Here is a 20,087-nt window from a genome sequence, read left to right as displayed (position 1 = left end):
GCAGCTCTGTTTTAAGTTTGGAAGGAAACAAACTGTAACATCTGATGATCTTAGAAGGCTGGAAAGAGTAATTACTATGAGTCAGACGCGATAATATTCGCAACTCTGGACAGTTAAATCAAATTGCAGGAATCTTAACTTACACTGGGTGGATAATCTAAGAATCACCACAAAGAAAAAGAAGAAGAAGTTTAATAATTTTGTTAGTGTATATTGTCATCCATATATTACTTCATTTATATTGTCTCTTTCTGGTCTCTTCAATAGTTTAATTCAAACTTCTTCTCTCCTTAAATTATCGAAAACTTGATTACTATATATTCATTCATTAAAATATAGTTAAGTAAATATTTTTTTTTGACTTAGTGATTATCATATCTAAATGTTTTTTCCCGTATTTAGTACTGACCTGGTTTTCGAACGTTGACCAAAAAAATTAACAAACCGTAAAATACCTAATTTAACGTTATCAATCGTAGGTATTTGTAATAGTAATAATTTTAATTACAACCAATTTGGAACAAGCTAATTAGAATTAGATTTTGCGTCGTAAAGAAAAAATTAAAAATGTTGCCTTATATAGATAGTTCGATCAAATTTAATCCGGATTGGTCTATTTGAGCTGTATGGAACAATAGAAAATAGTTTGGACAGGCCAAAAGACCAGTGTATTTAAGATTATATAGGCGTATCATAAAATTTCTTCCAATTTTAAAGTACCTATTTGACAATAAACGTTGGAAATTTTATTTTCCTGCCACGGTTCGAGATGATGAGGACTATCTTAAAATGAATCGAAACATTTGGAAAATAGTTATTTTTTATGCCAAGGACTGAAAGTGCTACTTTGTTGAACGAATTTGAAATTTGCGAGACGAACGAAGCGAGGCGAGCAACAGGACGAGTCTAAGAAAGTAGTATTTCAGTCGCGGCGTGCACAACATTTTTTAGACGATGCATAAGATCCAAAACTTTTTCAATTACACTCAAGTTGAAGTTTTTGATTTTTTTGCGGTGAACCCTTCGTTTTTTTTCTTCGGGAAATTTTGGAGTTTTGGATATTTGTTGATGTGAATATCTTGTTTTATTGCTAGAGTACTTTTAATAATCGAGAATTTAGACCATAAAACTTTTAGAATTTTTAGAAAAATAAGCGAGCACTACGTTTTTCGTTGTCTTTTTCGCCATTTTCTGGTGACACCACCTCAAAACAGCTCTTTATGTTTTTCGTTCCTTGCATGAGATTTATCCGGCAACAAATTAAGAACTGCCGCATTGCATGACGTGGATTCGAGTAACTCTTCGTCGCTGATGTTTACTTTTTCATCATCATTCATTGATATTCATTAATTTAGACAAAACTTCGGATAAAACAAATAATTTCAGAAAATTAAAAATTTAAGGTTATGCAAAATCATCGAAGTGAAACTGTCAACTGTCAACATTGAGGTGGCTAGAGTCACATTTAAGGAAGTTGTCTACTCCAAAGCGTCCCGAAAAAAGTGTTTTGCAGTCACTTTCACTACATAGAACACTCACAATGCAACTTTCGGTCGTCTAAAAAATATAGTTTCGCTGGGAAGAACAATACAGGAAATATATTTGATAGAAAGAAGCGATAGTAAAGACAGGCTGGTCTGACGATATTAAGAGGATAATTTCAAGCTGGATGACAGTTGATTTTGGTAAAATAAAACGGTTACAAGTCGAACACAGGCTGGTCTGACGATATTAAGAGGTTCTCAGTTAGATGGCAGTTGCTAGACAGCTTGCACAGCTGAAAAGATGCTACTGGAAGTTGCCTTTATAAAATTGGCTGGCTCAAAGTCAAATATTAGGTGCATTTAGAATTATTAAAGTATTTAAAAATAAAGGTCTGCCAGTTTTCAAAACTTCGCGATTCCCATTTAAATAAAAATAATTTTGTGTCAAAGATATCAAGTGCTTATAAAATGCAACAGATTCTTCTCAAAAAGTATTCCATTTTCAACATTCAATCATCAAAAACAAAAACTTTTGTTTCGTTTACCTAACTAGAAGTGGTGGATCTTAATGAGACAAGGGCTTCTTCCAAAATCAATGATTAGATTAGATGAGGTATTTAAAATTGATTCTATTTCCATTTTGTTCCTAAATACAAAATTTGGTTATGTTAGGTGCTTGTTATAATATCAACTCAAGATCCGCCAGTTCTAGTAAAGTCATCCAAGGATGATGGTTAAAAGTTGAATATAAAATTCTTCTTTACATGAATATCTTGCACTTAAATATCAAAAGCTGGCACACCAACCTCACCTAACCAAATTTTAAATACGATCATTGATATTGGAACATGCACCCGTCTCATCAAGATCGGTTAACACTTATAGAAACAAAAGTCATTTAAAGAATTTTTGATGGTTGTTTATTGAATACTGTTTGAGAAGAATCTGTTGTACTTAATAAGCACTTAATTCTTACGTAAAACAAAACGAACACCATTATTTTTATTTAAATAAAAGCACTTTATTTGCGATAAATTTATGGTCTGCTTTTTTTCCTTGAGCCAGCCAACTTTATAGAGGTAACATCCAATCGTATCCTTCGCTTCTTTCCTTTATATTTTCTATTGTGCAAGTTGCCCAGCAAATGCCATTCAGCTATCCTCTTAATATCGTCAGATCAGCATGTTGGTGGGCGCACCTAAAAAGCCCCTCACATACGATACATTTTTTGATTTGGGCCAGTCCATTTTATAGAGTTTTATTTTGTGTAAATTCAAAGAATAAGACGAAGTTATAGCGCATTTAACTGACATAAAACTAAGTTAAAACCCTGTAATACTTATCAGTAAAAAATGAAAGTAAACAACCACTCACCGGAAACCTGTGTTCGACTTGTGCTTCCTGTACTCTCTGGAATGTTTCCTGCAAAATAAATTGGCAACTTAAAAAAAAAATGATTTTGCAAATAATCCGTTGCTTACATGGTTTAATTAATCTCGAAATATCTAGAACGATATGGTTTTTTTATAGTAGTACGTGGTTTATTGATCCGGTGTCATTGGAAATAATGAATCGTTAATCTGATCAAGCATTTTTTTAGAGGTCTTTGATAAACAAACTAATCTTTAAATCAGATTATATATGGGGTGAGTCACCCGTATGTATCCGATCTCTGGTGTCATATGAATACGGCTACCATCTAAAATTATTTCCAGCTATACAAGTAATTAAACAAATCCAACATATGATTTTTTTGATAGAACGCCTTATGTTAAATCACACTTTTCAAATCTATATAAAAACATATGTTTAAACTTTGAATGAGGTACGTAGGTTTTACTGTTCTTGAGATATTCCATTTTTTGCCGAATCAAGACTCGTAAAATAATATGATCAAAACTAAAAGTAAAAACGCTAACAATGCAAAGCAATCCCAGTCTCTGCTTTATGAGGCCCTCCAGTACGTGTATGAAACTGATTCATGGCTATATTGACCATTACCTAGCTTTTATTTGTGACGCCAATATCGATCTAGTCTTTTAACAACTTTTTGAAAGTAAACTGTCTCTGAGAACGATAACTTGGTTATCGAAACACGCATCAAACAGTATAATCGTGAGTGTTGGTGTAGTGGTGGCACAAACAGTTACAAATGGTTCCAGAAATTCCAACTTATTAGACAAGGTACTGTAGTTGCTTCATTGAATTTATTGATGGAAAAGTTAAAGTAAAGAAAAACACTGAATTTTCTAAATGTTTTTTGTTAAAATACTTCCTTGATTTATCCGCAAAATATAAATCTTGAACACCATGGAACTATTATTCAACACTATAGTTAGAGAGAAATGCTTTAATGTCAAAAAATTGTTATAATTCAATATACAGTAGAAAATCACAATGAATAATAAAATTATAGGTAATAGTAATAGGTAAAATGCGGGAAAAGATTATTTAAATTGGCAAATGATTGTGCATTTTATTTACGTTGTAAAATATCGAGCTTTCAACTAATTCTGAACGTGGATTAGGTAGGTAAAGGTAGTGCTTCGCATTCCAAAGTGGAACTTTCTGAAATTGGAGAAGCATGCTTACGAATTAAGCAAACGGATTCAAAGATGAATAAGGAAGAGTCAGAATTTAAAATCTTTTAAAGAAGTCTCTGCAGTGTGCCCGAGTAAACATCTAACAGCTTTTTTTGTAGTTTGAAGATTCGCTCACATTGAGTCGCACCACGTACCACAGAAGAGAAGGGCATATCGGAGATGCGACTAGATAAGAGCATAATTAACTGTTAAGGAGGTGGATAAATTCAATTCTTTGGAAACTGATCTCACAGCAAAACAAGAGGAACTCCCATCTCAAGGAATTGTCCACAACAAGCCATAAGAATTTTACAGATTCAAAGATGGTGGTGTTCATCATCATCATCATCATCAAGCCTTTCAATCCCATGAGGATTATGACTATCACTTTTTGCGCGTTAAATCCTTTTTTTTGAGGTGGATTATTCCTCGTTTTCTAATTTTCATTTTTTTATAGTTAGTCGTTTGTTTTTACTGCTTTTGTTATTATTTTCAATTCTTTTCGGTTCCGGCATTTTGCTCTCCAGTTTTCTGAGTATTGAGTGCTGTTATATCCTCCTCTATTTCGTTTTTTCGTTTTTCTCGGTCTGCGCCTTTTCCTTGGCCACAATGGGATCCATTGGGTTATTCTTTATAGTTCTCATTATCTTTTTTTCGGTTCTTTTAAGTTCTTCGTCTTCTCTTTTGTTTATTACTGTTGTTTCCATCGCATATGTGATTACTAATCTTATTATGGTTTTGTACATTTTTACTTTGTTTTGTTTGGTTATGTTTTTGTTTTTTAGAAGGTTTTTGCAATGTATTTGGTTTTAGAAAAGTTGAGAGATTAGAATCGCACCATGATTTAACGGTGATTAGATCACTAGATATGGTCCTATGAAGTGCCGTAAGATCAGGGTTGCTCCGAGAGAAACTAGACTGATGTCTAGACAAAAGAAACAAAGTAGGGCCTAGTACTGAGCCTTGGGGCACTGCAGATTCTATTGGCTTGCAAGGAGACATTGTTGTATCAACTCTTACAAGCTGACTTCTGTTGGTAAGGGATGACTTAAACCATGCGAGAAGTGTTCCCCTGAATTACTTCAATTTTTTAATTAAAATATTATGATTAATACAATCGAAAGCCTTAGAAAAATCACGAATAGTTGTTGTAACGGAGTGATGGCTGTTTAGGCTGGAGTAGACATTATTTGTTACTTAAAAACCCAAATTGATGGGTAGTGCTAGTGAGTATCATCATCAAGGTATGTAGTTAGAAAATTATGTAAAATTAGGAACATTCTAAGACGGAAAGCAGGTTTTCAGGTTAAACAAGTGAAAAATTCTTCTAGCGAAGATATCAATAACTTTCTAACTAAAGCATCTGATGATAAATATCTCCCAACAAAGGTAGGTTATTAAGTAAGTCTATCATATGATTATTTCATTATATTCTGTAATAAGTGATAATGGTGGTTCAACCAAAATATTAAGTAACCGTGGATAGAGTATGATATTCTACTCGCTTATAATGAGTTATTATTCACTCGGTGAATTATATTCCACTTGCTAACGCTCGTGGCAATAAACTTCACTCGTGTATAGTTTTTTATCAACTAATACTGAATCTTTTCCTTATTTTTTTGGATATACAAAAATTTAACAACTTTTTGGTAAAGAGTAAACATGTAATTCGATTGGCCTATGAAATTTCTCTGCAACATACGTCACTGTATACAATTGTGGGATTCAACTATACCTACCTCGGGATTATTACAGGTATGTAAGTAACCGATACTACCAAGTTAGGAAAATAATATAGAAATTTTTCATTTATAGGCGATTCACAGTTATTTAGTTTCGTTATCGTCGTAATAAAGTTCCTGAATTACAAAAATCATATGTAATTTTCTTATTCTGAAATAACGGTTCTATCTACATGAAAAATGACAGGAGCTTATAAATAAATATCGTGAATCAAATTTGTGGGTACTTTCTCTCATAAATATTTCGATGCCGAGTTATTTTACGAGTTCATTTTACGAGGGAATTAATAATAGATTTCTTTTGTTCGAAATGATTCATTAACAACTATACTTCGACGTTAATCTGCCCAGCTGGATATACAGGACGTGAAATAAATGTTAAAAGGTGTGCCGTCTAAAAGTAACACCTTATTTGAACCAAATACATACATCACTAAATAAGTCGTGCGACTGACACACAGATGGCACTGTCCTTTTCAAATCCATATGACGTTTATGAAGTACCAACTTTCAAAAGACTATGTGTGAAATTTCATATTTCGATTAGTCTCGATTAGTCAGAAAGAATTGACAGCCATTTAAGTGAAGCTACTTTTGTTATTTTCAAAACAATAGGGTACTTGCAGTTTGAGAAACAAAAAGTTTTGGATATTTTATACACGACTTTTATTACAATTTTTTCTAATTCTTTGATCAATATTTATAGAGAAAAATATTATTGAAAATTTAAAAATTTTGTAGGTAGTTTAAACATTCCAGTGAGACCGCTATATTGCATTATATTCAATCATTATATTTCGAAAATTTCAATGGAATTAGTAGGGAAAAATTGGAACCCTATAGAGGCTTCCTAAATGAAATCAGCATACCCAATCTTTTCTCCTCAGACCTAGGACCTTAGGGTATTGCGCTCGCGGCCGGCTTCGCTCCTAGGAAAGCTTCGAACTTCTAAGAGGTCTAGTTTTTAATATAAAATGAATTGTACTAGGGAATATATATTTCTTTTCTTCGAGATGAATCATTAACAACTATACTTCGACGTTAATCTACCCAGCTGAATATACAGGATGTGAAATAAATGTTAAAAGATGTGACGTCTAAAAGTAACACCTTATTCGACACTCGAACCAAATAGATACATATAACATCACTCAATAAGTTGTATGACTAACACACAGATGGCACTGACATTTTCAAATCCATATCACGTTTATGAGGTACCAACTTTCAAAAGACTATGTGCAAAATTTCGTGACATATCGATTAGTCAAAAAAGTGACTTTGAAATTTGGTATAAAGAAAAATGCTTTATTGTCAAAATACTGTTACAATTTGTAGACTAAGGCTTGTAAAAACTAAAAACAACTAAATAAAGACATAAGTTTAACGAAATTTTAATATACCGAAAAAAAAAACCACAATGAGTAACAAAATTGTAGATAACAGTAATAGGTAATAATTAGTAAATAAGTCCATAGCAAAAAGTAAACCAGAATTAAATATTATTATTAAAATAGAAGTCGTTTGAAGGAGGCACTTTCCAGTAAATATGCCCTCAAATTATTGCGGAATGCGGGAAATGATGATATCGATTTGATTTCAATTGGCAAGTGATTGTGCATTTTTTACATAGTAAAATATTGAGCACTTAACTAATTCTGAACGTTGATTGGTACGTATTATAGATGAGTTAAGGCAATTGGAAAAAATGTTGAGTCTGAAGAATTTTTGCAAATAACCTTTTTTTCACATTTATCACAAAAAGTAGGTTTTCTGGAAAATTTCCGAGGCAAATTCGAGTTTGGGAAACTTGTCTCCAATTATAAGAAATGCATAATAATCACGAAATGATAATTGCGTTACTTTCAAAATTTGCCCAATTAGAATTTTTTTATTAAAAAGAAAAACTGATGTGTAAAACATAAATTGATACTTATAAACAATTCAAAAATATAAATAACTATACATACTTATTTTTAGTTTTTATTTACATTAGCTGGTTTATTGGTTAAACAAAATTCCAATTAGGTGATTAAGAAAACAAAGGATACTAAAATAACTATCATAAATTTTAAACGATATAAACAATCGTTTTTAGAAAAAACTTTTCGCAAATAGAAATGACGGATAATTTACGTGATAATGTAATTGACACTAGTTCTCAATTTATAAACGTACTTCCGGTATATTTCACTCTCTATAGAAAATTTTGAAAAATATGTAAAATCAACCCGCGTGAAATTATCCACTGAATTCGTTCACGAATATTTGTTTACAAAATAAACTGAACTTTAGCGAAAAAATTTCAATAGAGGATGCATTTTTCTAAATATTTCACGATTCTGCACCGAAGATCCAAAAAAAGGAAACAAGGGACAATTTTTTGTTAATAGATTTCTTATTAAGTGTCCTTTGCAATAGTTGAGGTAAATTTTGAAGGAATTTTAGGGGTTCGATATTAAAACGGACGATACGTGTCCAACAATTTTTTTTGACGTTATAAAAAATACTTAGTGAAAATACCAAAATGACAAAATAAAAGATGCGTTGTTAGTACAAAGATAAGTTGAAAACTCCATCAGACTTTCCACCAGGGAGTCTTATCGGACGCGAGTCAAACGACGTAAGTGAATGACGCGTAGGATCTAATGAGTAGAGAAATGAATAGTCTAATAATTTGAGAGTAGAGACCTCGCGAGAGTCTGGATCAAGCATTAGAAACATCGGCGACTTTCTAGAAATTCACTAAAACCAACAGAGCGATATGTGATGTTAGGTATTTGAACTTATATACTTAATAAAAATGTTTTGATCTATTAATAAAAATAAAATAAATGCATCAAATGTTACGATTTTATCTTTTTACGATTACGAATCTATCTTCGATACGAATATATCGCTTATAATTCTTACCGCATAACAGGCAACACTTGCACGCGCCTATAAGCTCAGTTAAATACTTTACCTACGTTTTAATTCCCATTGTACACTCTGTATACTTATATACTAAGTGTCATATGTAAAAGTCTTGATCTCAATCGTTAAAAGTACATATATATACAAAAAATATTAATTTGCACGAGGAAATTACAGTATTTATTTCAATTGAGTTTTGTACTTTTTAAATAAAAATAGAAAACGAAATTCATGCATTTTGAAATGTGAGGGATTTGAGACATTCAAGTATCTCAGATTTATTCAGAAACAAGAAATGAAACAGATTGAAAAAAAATTGTGAAAAGAAACGTATTTCACCCATTACTTGTCCAAATATGAAAAAAAAATGTAGAAGTTTCAGTTATTGTAGTACGAGGGTTGTTTTGAGATCTGGCAACACTGATATGAATATGTCAAATCTGACACTGCTATCATACAGTTTGAAATTTTCAATGGTGTTGTCATATGAGTGGTATTTCAGTTGTTTACAAATAAATTCATCGTGGTCAAAAAATGGAATTGAATCGCGATGATTTTCTATCACTTTCGATAGGGATTAAATCAAATATGCCATCATGTGCAAATGGTTGCCTGTACAGAGCATTTGATTGCCAGAAGTGTTCGAAATAATTAGGGAAACCAATCACAGAAAACGAATCATTTTCCATCACGAGAATGCGAGCTCTCCACATCAGTTCAAACGAAGACGTTTTTGAACAGTCAAAATATCGAATTGATGGGTTATCCGCCGTACAGTCCTTGTTTGGCACCCAATGATTTCTTCTTATTCCTAGTCAAATCACATGTACCTCAATCGGAATCGACAATTGGTTCAAATGCATTCAAAATTGTACTGATCTTAATGGAGAAGACTTTGAGCAATAGAGCCATATCCAACTATAAATATTTGTTTTTATTTGTATATTTCAAAACTTAAATAGCAACCCTCGTATTTTGAATCGATGAATATGATAAAACAATCTCGTCTAAATGAATAGTAAATAGTTGAAACTAAATGCACAGCATTCATCAAATTTTTTTCTAAAATGAAAACGTGCAACAAAACAGACTGTAGTGAAACAAAAACAAAAAACATGCTGGAAGTCATTCATGCGTTTTAAATCGAATATGCAATCAAAAAGAGAGAGAGAAAGAGAAATAAGGCCTTGGTTAAATTATTTTAAGCTACGTATGGGAACAGATCGTAAATGGGGCAGACGACGTTGTCAAATGCAGAAAATAATAACTCAATGCCGTTTTGTACTAAAGTAGGTTATCATAGATTTAATGGATGTACGTAGTGCGGTCAATGTATTCTTTTTGATCGTTAGAAATATACATCAATAAACAAAATATATACTAAATACAATCCATATCATTTTAAAACATCGGTCCATCGAATTCAAGCGATAGCACATTTAGAGTCAAAATTGTTCGTTCAATTTCATCATCGCTGTTTATTATTTTAATACTCAACTCGAACTTTAGCTTAACGAAGAGAAAATAGTCGGACGGGATCAGATCAGGGCTATATGGTAAGTGTGAAGCCGTATTCGTGAGCTGCAACCTTATAAAGCGACTGTCTTAAAAAGGGCGGGTGTAATCCCCGTGGACTCTTGGATTTCGAGCATAAAAGGATACAAGACGACAGAATGCTGTAACCATCGAACGTAGAACAATACAGACGTGAAAACAACGGTCGACAGAAGAAAAATCGGGCGAATGAACGCCACGACTGATAAAAGACCTTAAATTGTGGACTAAAAGGAAGTTCGGAGATGTGAGCTTCTAAGGTACAAACATCTGAGTGTACGTATTGTGGAAACAACTCGGATGATGAGGAGAATGTCGGCAGCATAAACCCTGATAATATCGTCTAGGTGATGCTGCACAGCACTGTAAAACAATGTAGACGGCTGCATGGTATGAACATATCATAGACAACTAACAAACGTATAAGGAGAGATCCACCAACTAGAAGTAATATCACAATAGTTCCTGGTTTGTAAATAGTTTTTCGCAGATCATCAGTTAATGACTATACGTTTCCTGTCATTATAAACGTTTTTATATTCATAATAACTCAAGCTGATACATTGGCAAAAGAAGGCCCATAAATTGCAGAAACGATTGGGGTAGTGAAGTCTACTAATCACTATGCATGCCGGCGTTTCTGGATAACTGGTAGTTACGATCGAAGAGCTGGTAGTACGCGACCTACGGCAGTATATGATAGATTTATAAGGCTATTTGAGTTGACAGTATGAGATTTAGGAGCTCCCATCGTTCGGAATAGATTGAAGTGGGGAGCATGAGATTGTATCCAAGCGATCCGCGACAGGGATTCAACTCCCGGTGAAATATCGAAGATAAAGGCGATCATTTACTGACCATCATTCTCATTCGACTATAGAACAATGTTTGTTTTATTCATGGATGATTCTCGTTTTGGTCTATACCATTTGGACGATCGAGACAGAGTGTGGAAACGATCAGGGAGGGATTTGCTAAATCACGGCCTTACGAAATGAGATCAGTTCTGGTTTAGGGTTTTCTGATTTTCATTCATAATAGGGCTCTAACTACTAGGAGATATATCAAGGAAGTGCTCTCAGAGGCTGCGATTTACTCCATTTATTGGAGTTCTGAACTAGCCTGCACGATGCCTCGATATGAATTCCATGGAGCTTTTGTGGGATAATTTGAGGATGCGTACTAGACATCGTCCTCTTAGTGACAAATCAACTTCCAGTTGTTCTTCATGAAGAATGGGATGCTATGCCGGTGGATTACGTCCAAAATTTAATTTATGAGATGCCTGATAGCAGAGAGAGAAATGCCCACTATTAGAATGACATAATTTGTTAGAAAATGTAACAAAAATGATGGACCAAATTTTTAATGTTTTTTTTAATTATTTTTCCTTTTTTTTATCAATAACAATATAAAAATTATTCTTTGTGGCAGATTCAGTGTAAATGATTTATAAGTTAACCAATATTTGCCTAAAATTGAAAATATTAATATATTTAAGCAAACTATAGGGCCAAATAGTAATTATATGGTACATACCGATTTCAAAACATTTTTTAAGAAGAAAATCCAAGAAAAATGGTAAGGGTCAGCAAATCAGACCCTCTCCCGTCTAAGAATTGGACATACTAGTATCATACATGACTACCTATTAGCGGGAAATCACAAAACAATGTGCGAGATGTGCAATAGTGAATTAACCTTGAAGCATCTCTTAATCGACAACGAACGAAAAATGAATCAACTACCATATTCACTGGAGAAGGTACTTCAAGAAGACCCAAAAAAAATTATGAACTACCTGAAAAATTGCAAACTAAGTACATTGTAAAATCTAGATTTAAAGATCGAATGTATCAGACCTCAATTAAAGTCCCAGAGCTGGTTACATAAAATAGCATCGATAAGTAGTACCAGAAATGCCGTTTGGTGATGTACTAAATACGGGTCCCCGGTTTCCAAGCTCAAACGTCGTGTACCTTATCGATGTTATTTTATGTAGCCAGCTCCCCGACTATTACTCGGTAATAACCCTGCGTGGTTGATGCATAAAATATACTTTTTCTACGACCGTGCGTTTTAACCCACTTTTCCACACGCATTTTAGTTTTGAAAGTGTCACTTTCCCGCATTCTTCTAAGGAGAAACAACTATCAAACCACCCGGGTTTGATATTAGTTGCTATGACAACCCAAGCGTGTAATTATTACTAAAATGTCAAAGTTGTTCAAAACGTCTTGGAAGTGACCGAATAAGTACAATCTTCTTCTAAAATAAACCACATTAAACCGAATCCGATACAATAATATTAATGGATTCATCCGACGAAGAACTTACCGAAGCCGTTTTGAAGGCTGCAAATGAAGCTAATTCCGAGCTGTTACCTGCCAAATCCAGACCAAAGTATAAGAAGCAATACGACCATTTTGTTACATGGTATAAGGAGAAAGGGGCCAAAACTTATAAGGAAGAGGTATTTCTGGAGTATTTTTCAGACCTAAGTAAGGTTTTGAAATCTAATACTTTATGGTCCCGCTATTCGATGGTAAAAAGTTTCTCTGTTCTACAAATGACTTAAAACTGTTGCCGTCACCGTCATCGTCATCTTTATGCGACTTGCACAGATGCCATCCTCACCGACGTCATCTACCTTCCAGTTGAAACCAAATAACTCCACTGGGTCGGCAATTCTTACTATTTTACAGAATACAACAAATTGTGTTTTCAATATTAATATTTATAATAATTAGTAGTTTTTAGTTAAACTTTTTTATATTATTATGTTTGTTGGAATAAAATAATTTTTGAAAAATGGGTTGGTATTTTTTGTATATACAGTGTAGAAAAAATAATGTTCCTAACTCATGCGTAAAGTGTCTTTCCCGCACGCGACTGTAGTTGTCCCGAACGACGCGGAGCGGAGTTCGGGCAAGCGGTCAAGCACTTGTTAGAAAAATAATTATTTTGACAGCATATCGTAGGGTTGAAGAAATGTAATAAATACATGTGTGAAGACTTAGTGCATGATGCATATTTTGATTGTATGACAACCATCATTTCAGCCGATAGAATTGAAGAAAATTTGAATTTTTTTTTGAACAATTGCAGAACATCTAATTGTTTTTACCACGAGTCGCCTTTGATCTAGTATCAAATTTCATATATTCCCAATTGATGAATCAAACAAGACACATTTGGCACATTTCTTTTTATTTTTCAAACATCGCAATATCGTCAATATGCAAATCCCCATACTAAAAATGTTTTGTTCATGTATATTGATCACACGTATACGTCGTTTCAGCTAACACGCTTCAAAATGGGTTCTCGTTTCTTCAATACGTGATTTTTTTTTTCGTTCGTACGGTCATTTCGCATTCCTAGATGAGCTAGACCAAGGTTGTTACGATGTACTTCGACAAGGCGCTGTCAAGACAGACTATAATGTATATATATATATATATATATGCCGGTAGAATTACTTTCAGTAGGCGGTAGTAAATTTATTGTTTATGTTTAATACTATTTTATAAAGTTGGTAATATTGGGTATTTACATACTAGGAAATTGGTAGCGAATAATCATATTTAAAACATTACGGGTTCTTAAAAATAATAATGAATCAATGTATGTTTATGTTATACGAGGGGTTTTCAGTTTCATTTTCAGACACTTTTTGAATAAAACTCGTATAATAGACAACACTGAGACAATGTCTTTTATCGACAATTAAATTTTAAATTTGACTATTTTGATAAAGACTGAAGTTGAGTCGAAATGTAAATTTGTTATCAATCTTCCAAAAATTAAAAAAAAAACCAATTTTAAAAGACCTAAAATCAAGAACATTTAGAAGACATTCACATTGATTAATACTAATGTCACTTATTTATTTTGCCTACCCTGAACCTTTCCACTAACACTTGATTATAGTATAAAAGAAGAAGATTTTCTCTCCGTAAAAACCATTATAGTACTTCAAGGAATATTTCCCTAATACACATTTTTTTCTCATCTTTTATAAATTGAGATTTTTCCTTTATTTTTACTGTCGGCGCAAGTTCGTCGACTTTTTTTATTTGTTTACCTAATCAATAGAACATAACTTCTTGAATCAACTTTAAGACAACGCTCAATAAGTCGTGTCACTGATACACAGATGGCGTTGCAATTTTCAAATCCATATGACGTTTACGAAGTACCAACTACCAAAGTAGTACCAGAGTACTACGACTTTTCGATTAGTCAGAAAAAACTAACAGCCATTTAAGTGAAGCTCCTTTTAGCATTTTCAAAACAATTTTGTGTGTTAATTTACCATTGCTTCTTGATGAAATAATACTGTACATGCTCAGCAATGCTTCAAAAGAGTTATCCCAACTCTGATTCATCGAAAAGAATTATTATTACTGAATTTGAACGTGGTCGTATAGACACTGATAATGGCGAACGTTTTGATCGTACAAGTCAAGTGATTACTCCAGAAATCATAACAAAAGTCCACAAATTGTTTATATCTAATCGTAAATTGAAATTGCGTGAGATGGCCGAGGCCGTGAAGATATCAGAAGTCAGTCTGTTTACAATTATGTATGAACATTTGACCATGAGAAAGCTTTTTTCGAAGTGGGCGCCGCGTTTAATCACAGTCGATTAAAAACAACAACATGTTGATGATTCTGAGCAGTGTTTGGTCATGTTTAAACGTAATAAATCAAAACGATCATAAACAGAGTGTACTGCAGCCGGTGAACCACGTTCGAAGCGTCCAATGGCACAACAGTCAGCTGGGAAGGTTATGGGATTTTGGGATGCGCATGAAGTATTGGTCATCGCCTATCTCCAAAAGGGAAAGACAATCAAAACATAGAGTTCTTGGATCATTTGAATGAAAAAATCAAGGAAAATGGCCTCATATTCCGAAGAAAAGAACAAGACAATGCACCGATGACAACGATGATTAAATTGGACGGCATCGAAAAGTTTAATGATTGTATTGTTCTTGAAGGAGATTACACTGATGAGTAAAATCGATTTTTGTAAAAAAAAGTGTTTTTCTTAGTCACAAATCTTATTGAGTGATGTATTAATTTCCCTAAATAGTTATTGTTATCATCTACACAGCTGAGTTCTTTGGTTTTCATCTGAGCAGTTCAAGTATCTTCCTTCGTTTGCCAAGCAGTATTTACTTTTTAAATTGATATCAAAAATACTAAAAAACGATTAACTAAGAGTACTGTTATATGTTATACATTCTAATGTTTACATTTAAATACATTTATTGTTGTTAGTTTAGACTAAAGTTACACAAATTGTTAATTGAATGATGAATTCTCACATAATCTAAGTATATACATATATAAATTGTTAAACTGTTGATATGAGATCAATATATTTACGAAAATAAGTGATTATCACTTGTGAAAAATATTAAGCAAACGTCGATGTAAGTTCAGATGATACTTACAATTAATATCAACAAATATTTTGATTATCTGGATTGTATTTTCATGTATTTGGATTTTGGCAAAAATAAAGTACAGGTAGTAGAGGATAAGCCAGTGATCAATTTCAGATGGTCATTTCAAAAGTCATGAAACAATAAATCTTGTATCCCTACTGAAAATGAAAAAGCACTTCTGGCTGCCCTCTGCTTCCGGGGTGGTAAGAATTAAGATTTATTTTAGTTAAAATCAGCCCTAAAATTATTCGAAATTACTTTTGACATTATTTTAACTTCATGGAATAATTTGCCAGAATAAAAAAACTTAAGATAGAAATATGGAAACTTTCGAGTTAGAAATAGAACGCTTATAAGGTATCTTTGGATCTTAGATATAAATTTAACATTATTCATTATGCGATTTCTCTTAATCTTGTTAAAACATTACTTTAAACAGATTGTTCAGTACCTTTGCCATAAATATTCTTTAGGTCAATGACAAAAATACTATAGAAAATATTGAAATGTTGAGGAGACAAATTGTAGAAAGTCCATTGCTTTTACTTGTACCTGAGACGCAATTCTCTATTCTTTTCTTTACATTTTGAAGGTACCAACATAGTAGGGATCTTCTAACGGTTTGGAGTGTCGTATACGATTCAACATCTCAGTAGTCGTTCAAAAATGAATCAAGAAGCGTTCATGATGATGAAGAAAATAGCGGATGATATGAACTATTTCTGGAAAATTCTGTCATTTGCCTCCATATCTGGAATTGACGACAATATTGAATGCAGAAGACAATGGATGGGTGTTAAATGATGGTCAGTACGATTTTCACTGGTTCGAAGGTGATCAGCTACCACCTACAGTAAGTGATGTTACCGCTAACGACATTGACATTGATATCGAAGCAAATTTGCCAATATTGGGGTTGAATGAATTTTTTCTATAAATTGCGTACATATTATTTACATATGTAAATTAATCGTAAAATATTAATTATTATCAATCTTGTTCACAGATAATAAGACATTAGACTCTGGAATTGAGTTAATTGAAGATACGAATGATTCTGTATTCATTGAGGATCACGGCAATCAATATGATAGTGCACTCCAGGATGAAGACTATGCTCTCCAAAAGCTCTCTCTTCCTAATCTGCAGAATTCCATATTTTTACCTTACACTCTGCTCTGGCAGATTATTGGTGATGGAATTTCGTTCTGGCACTGTGAATTCTTTATTGTTTACATATTTTATATCTTCTGTTAAAATTTCAAGACTGATAAAATAACAACGGAAAATTTTTTTATGAATATTTTTGACATTCTATTAATAATTAGGAGAGGTGTGAATGTTCTGGCAAAAATTCCATGAACTCAGAATAATTTTCTAGAATATTAGGGCTGATAATTTAACAAAAATAAGTAGGTAAGCTGCCAATAGTTTTTTATTTTCAGTAAGGATAAAGATTTATTGTGGAAGGTTTCATGACTTTTGAAATAACCATTTGAAATTGATAACTGGCTCTTGGTCTATAGTATTATTTCAAAGTAGATAGATTGACCTTCGTAGTGGACGAAACCCTAATTCAGTTTGGGTAAAAGTATGCCTTCTTATATATGTTCATTGACTTGAGTGAGAGATTCGTTGGTTAAAGTTTGGTAGGTTAAGGAAGATTTTTGTAAGGAATGTGGTTTATTTCAGTAGGTTCTGATATAGGAATAGTTCCTCTGCAGGGCTGGGGTTGTGGTGGTTTCGTTGGGTTGTGTTTGCCTAACTATTTCTAAGGGTAGAGTTAGCCAAAAGAAAATGAAAGTGAAGCTTTAAAGCAAAAACGACCCTTCTCGGTTTGGTTCTTTATTTTTTCATTTTTGAGTGGCTTCATGTGTTTTTTTTTTCAAATTTTGTGCTATTTTTTAATTGTTTATTTTGAATTTAATTTGGGGCGGACGGGTACAGCTGCGGCTGCATTATTCTCTATCGTCGGCCATTTGGCTGGAGAACCGGTTTTTCAGGTAGCAGGAAAACCGTAGAAAACCTGCAACACCGACGATTCATTTACTTGTTAAACTGTACTTATATGGTATACGAGTATACAGGATGCGAAAAGGTTGGCCGATAAAGTTATGTTAAAAAGTTCCAAAATATTATAGCCCTCACTTGTTTGGTGCTTTTAGTAACCTTTGCTTCTTTTGGCATATTTTCTCCTTTCCAATGCTACTCCATGGAATCTCTTTTGGATTTCGAGTCATAGTAAAAGACCATCCTACTCGACGCTGCCCTCAGAATTCGAGGCATCTACCTTTCATTAATTTTTGTCATATTTAATTGCTCATGTAGGATCTTTGAAACACTTCTTTTGGAAATGCTGGTCGACGCGAAAATTTTTTCTTATTTTTAGGCGCTGGAATGTTTTTTGCGTGTTATCTTCTAATGATTCTCGTACCCAGCGAAACAACTTGAATTTATTGTTTAAAATGATGGACAAGTTACCTTAAACAGCCTCTGTTTTTGATTTGGTTTGGTGTAAATCTTTACCGATGGTAAAAAGTTTTATAACATCGCGAAGCTTAATTTGACACATTTTTCAACTCCATTGAGTTTTCGTTCAAACTCTAATAAAATAAAAAATATCGAAGCTGGAAATCGAAGCTTTATGTAAAGTTTATTCTGAACGCACTCTATTTACTATATGAGGCCAAAAGCACTGCGTATGTAGATTATACTTAGAAAAGAACATCCAGAAGTCAAATATTCACGAAAATTAGGAGTATTTATTCTGAATTATGCAAAAAAACCTCCAAATGTAGTTAATATTTGTACTTTTTACGATAATAAACTTACGTGCATAGAAAGCGACCCACTGTAAACTTTTGATTCAAATTTTCATCAGACCAAAAAAAGAAATATTCAAGTGTGTCAGTTTAATGCATACTACACCACAAAAAGCCGTCGTAGTTATTGCTTTAACCAAAAATAGACTTGGATATGACCCACGCCGCGGTTCGAAGAGTGTCCTAGCCTTATGAGATGACTGAATTATTTTAAAAGCGACCTGGAACAGGCAGAAGGCGATTCACAAGTTTTATTGGGTCAACAACATTAAGAAATATTTATCTTAGTCAGTGAACAGTAAGACGAAAACTTATTCCAGCTCATCGGCAATCACGTCTGCGTTTTGCACAGGATTATCCTAATTGGATGTTGGAGTAATGGGGATCTGTATTTTTCTCAGATGAGACCAGGATATGCCTCCATGATGTGAAGCAAATCACCTCGCAATTTTAAAGACCTTCATGGATTAGTTTTAAATTTTGACAGAAGCTCAAAAATGATGCAAATAATAAACCTGATTTGGTGCTAATATATGCTTCTACCCCAGGGGTGAATGCCATTCTTACTCGGGAGTGGAAATTTAAAATTTCAAAATAACACCGGTAATAAGCAGAGAATTGGATTTTATGAAGAAAATGTAGAATGAAATTTTTTATCTAAATCAATAATTTCTGAGTTATTTGCGATTGAAAATTAAAAAAAACATGTTATTCAACATTTTTTCCAGAAAAACTCGAAAATTACAAAAATTTTCTGGAAAAAATTATTCTTATCAAAATTGAAGCTTATAAAAGAACAAAGAAATTAGTCAGTTTAAATTGAATTTTTTAAATAATATTCAGCAACTTATGAATCACTGAAAGCCAATTTTTTCTTTTTCGTAAATTTATGCAGAAAATAACGGAAAAACGATCAATTTTTCATAAAAAATTCTAATAAACATTTTTAAATTACTTTTTCAGACCTTTAAAATGAGTTTTTATAAAACCGTCTAGTATGAAAATTAAGCGAGTTATGATGAAAATAAGTTAAGTAAATCGAATTTGAAAAAAAAATGTCTGTAAATTTGACACCATGTGCGGCAAAATTAAAATTAATCGTAGCCCATGTAAAATTATCTTTGTTTAAGCCCTAACCACACGTTCCAAAAGTTTGAGTGGTTTGGAACACGTATATTTTGAAAAAAGTTGTTTAATGTGAAATTTTTTTTTCGATTTAAAAAAAAACGTTATGCTTTTATAAAACCGTCTAGCATGAAAATTAAGCGAGTTGGGACGAAAATAAGTTAAGTAACTTGAAAAAAAAATGTCGATTTTAAGCTTAAATGGAAAGTAAAATATACCGAAGACCAAGAGAGCGATTGCTGCTTTGAGGAACGGAGTGCTTATGGAGGTGGTTCGTGCATGATCTGAAGTGCAGTTTCTACAGGAGCACGAACCGACCTTGTGTTCATTCGTAGGCGCGACCGTGTTCAAGAAAAAAAAGGTTTAACGGTTGATAGATACATTGAGGAGATTTTAGC

General features: G+C 33.0%; 1 protein-coding gene across 19 annotated transcripts in view; it reads right to left on the bottom strand.

Annotated features, from left to right (window-relative positions):
• The window catches only part of LOC130447072 (rho GTPase-activating protein 21-B), a 257,972-nt gene that overhangs the window by 122,599 nt on the left and 115,286 nt on the right, over positions 1–20,087 (bottom strand). For all 19 annotated transcript variants that reach the window (XM_056783706.1, XM_056783715.1, XM_056783718.1 and 16 more), the window contains one exon: positions 2,859–2,906. In XM_056783706.1, the coding sequence (XP_056639684.1) occupies positions 2,859–2,906 (48 nt within the window). The remainder of the gene's footprint in view (positions 1–2,858; positions 2,907–20,087) is intronic.

Source organism: Diorhabda sublineata, chromosome 7, assembly GCF_026230105.1.
Source record: "Diorhabda sublineata isolate icDioSubl1.1 chromosome 7, icDioSubl1.1, whole genome shotgun sequence".
NCBI lineage: Eukaryota > Metazoa > Arthropoda > Insecta > Coleoptera > Chrysomelidae > Diorhabda > Diorhabda sublineata.
The sequence above is the reverse complement of the archived record's forward strand: the minus strand, read 5'-3'. Positions and strand labels throughout refer to the sequence as shown.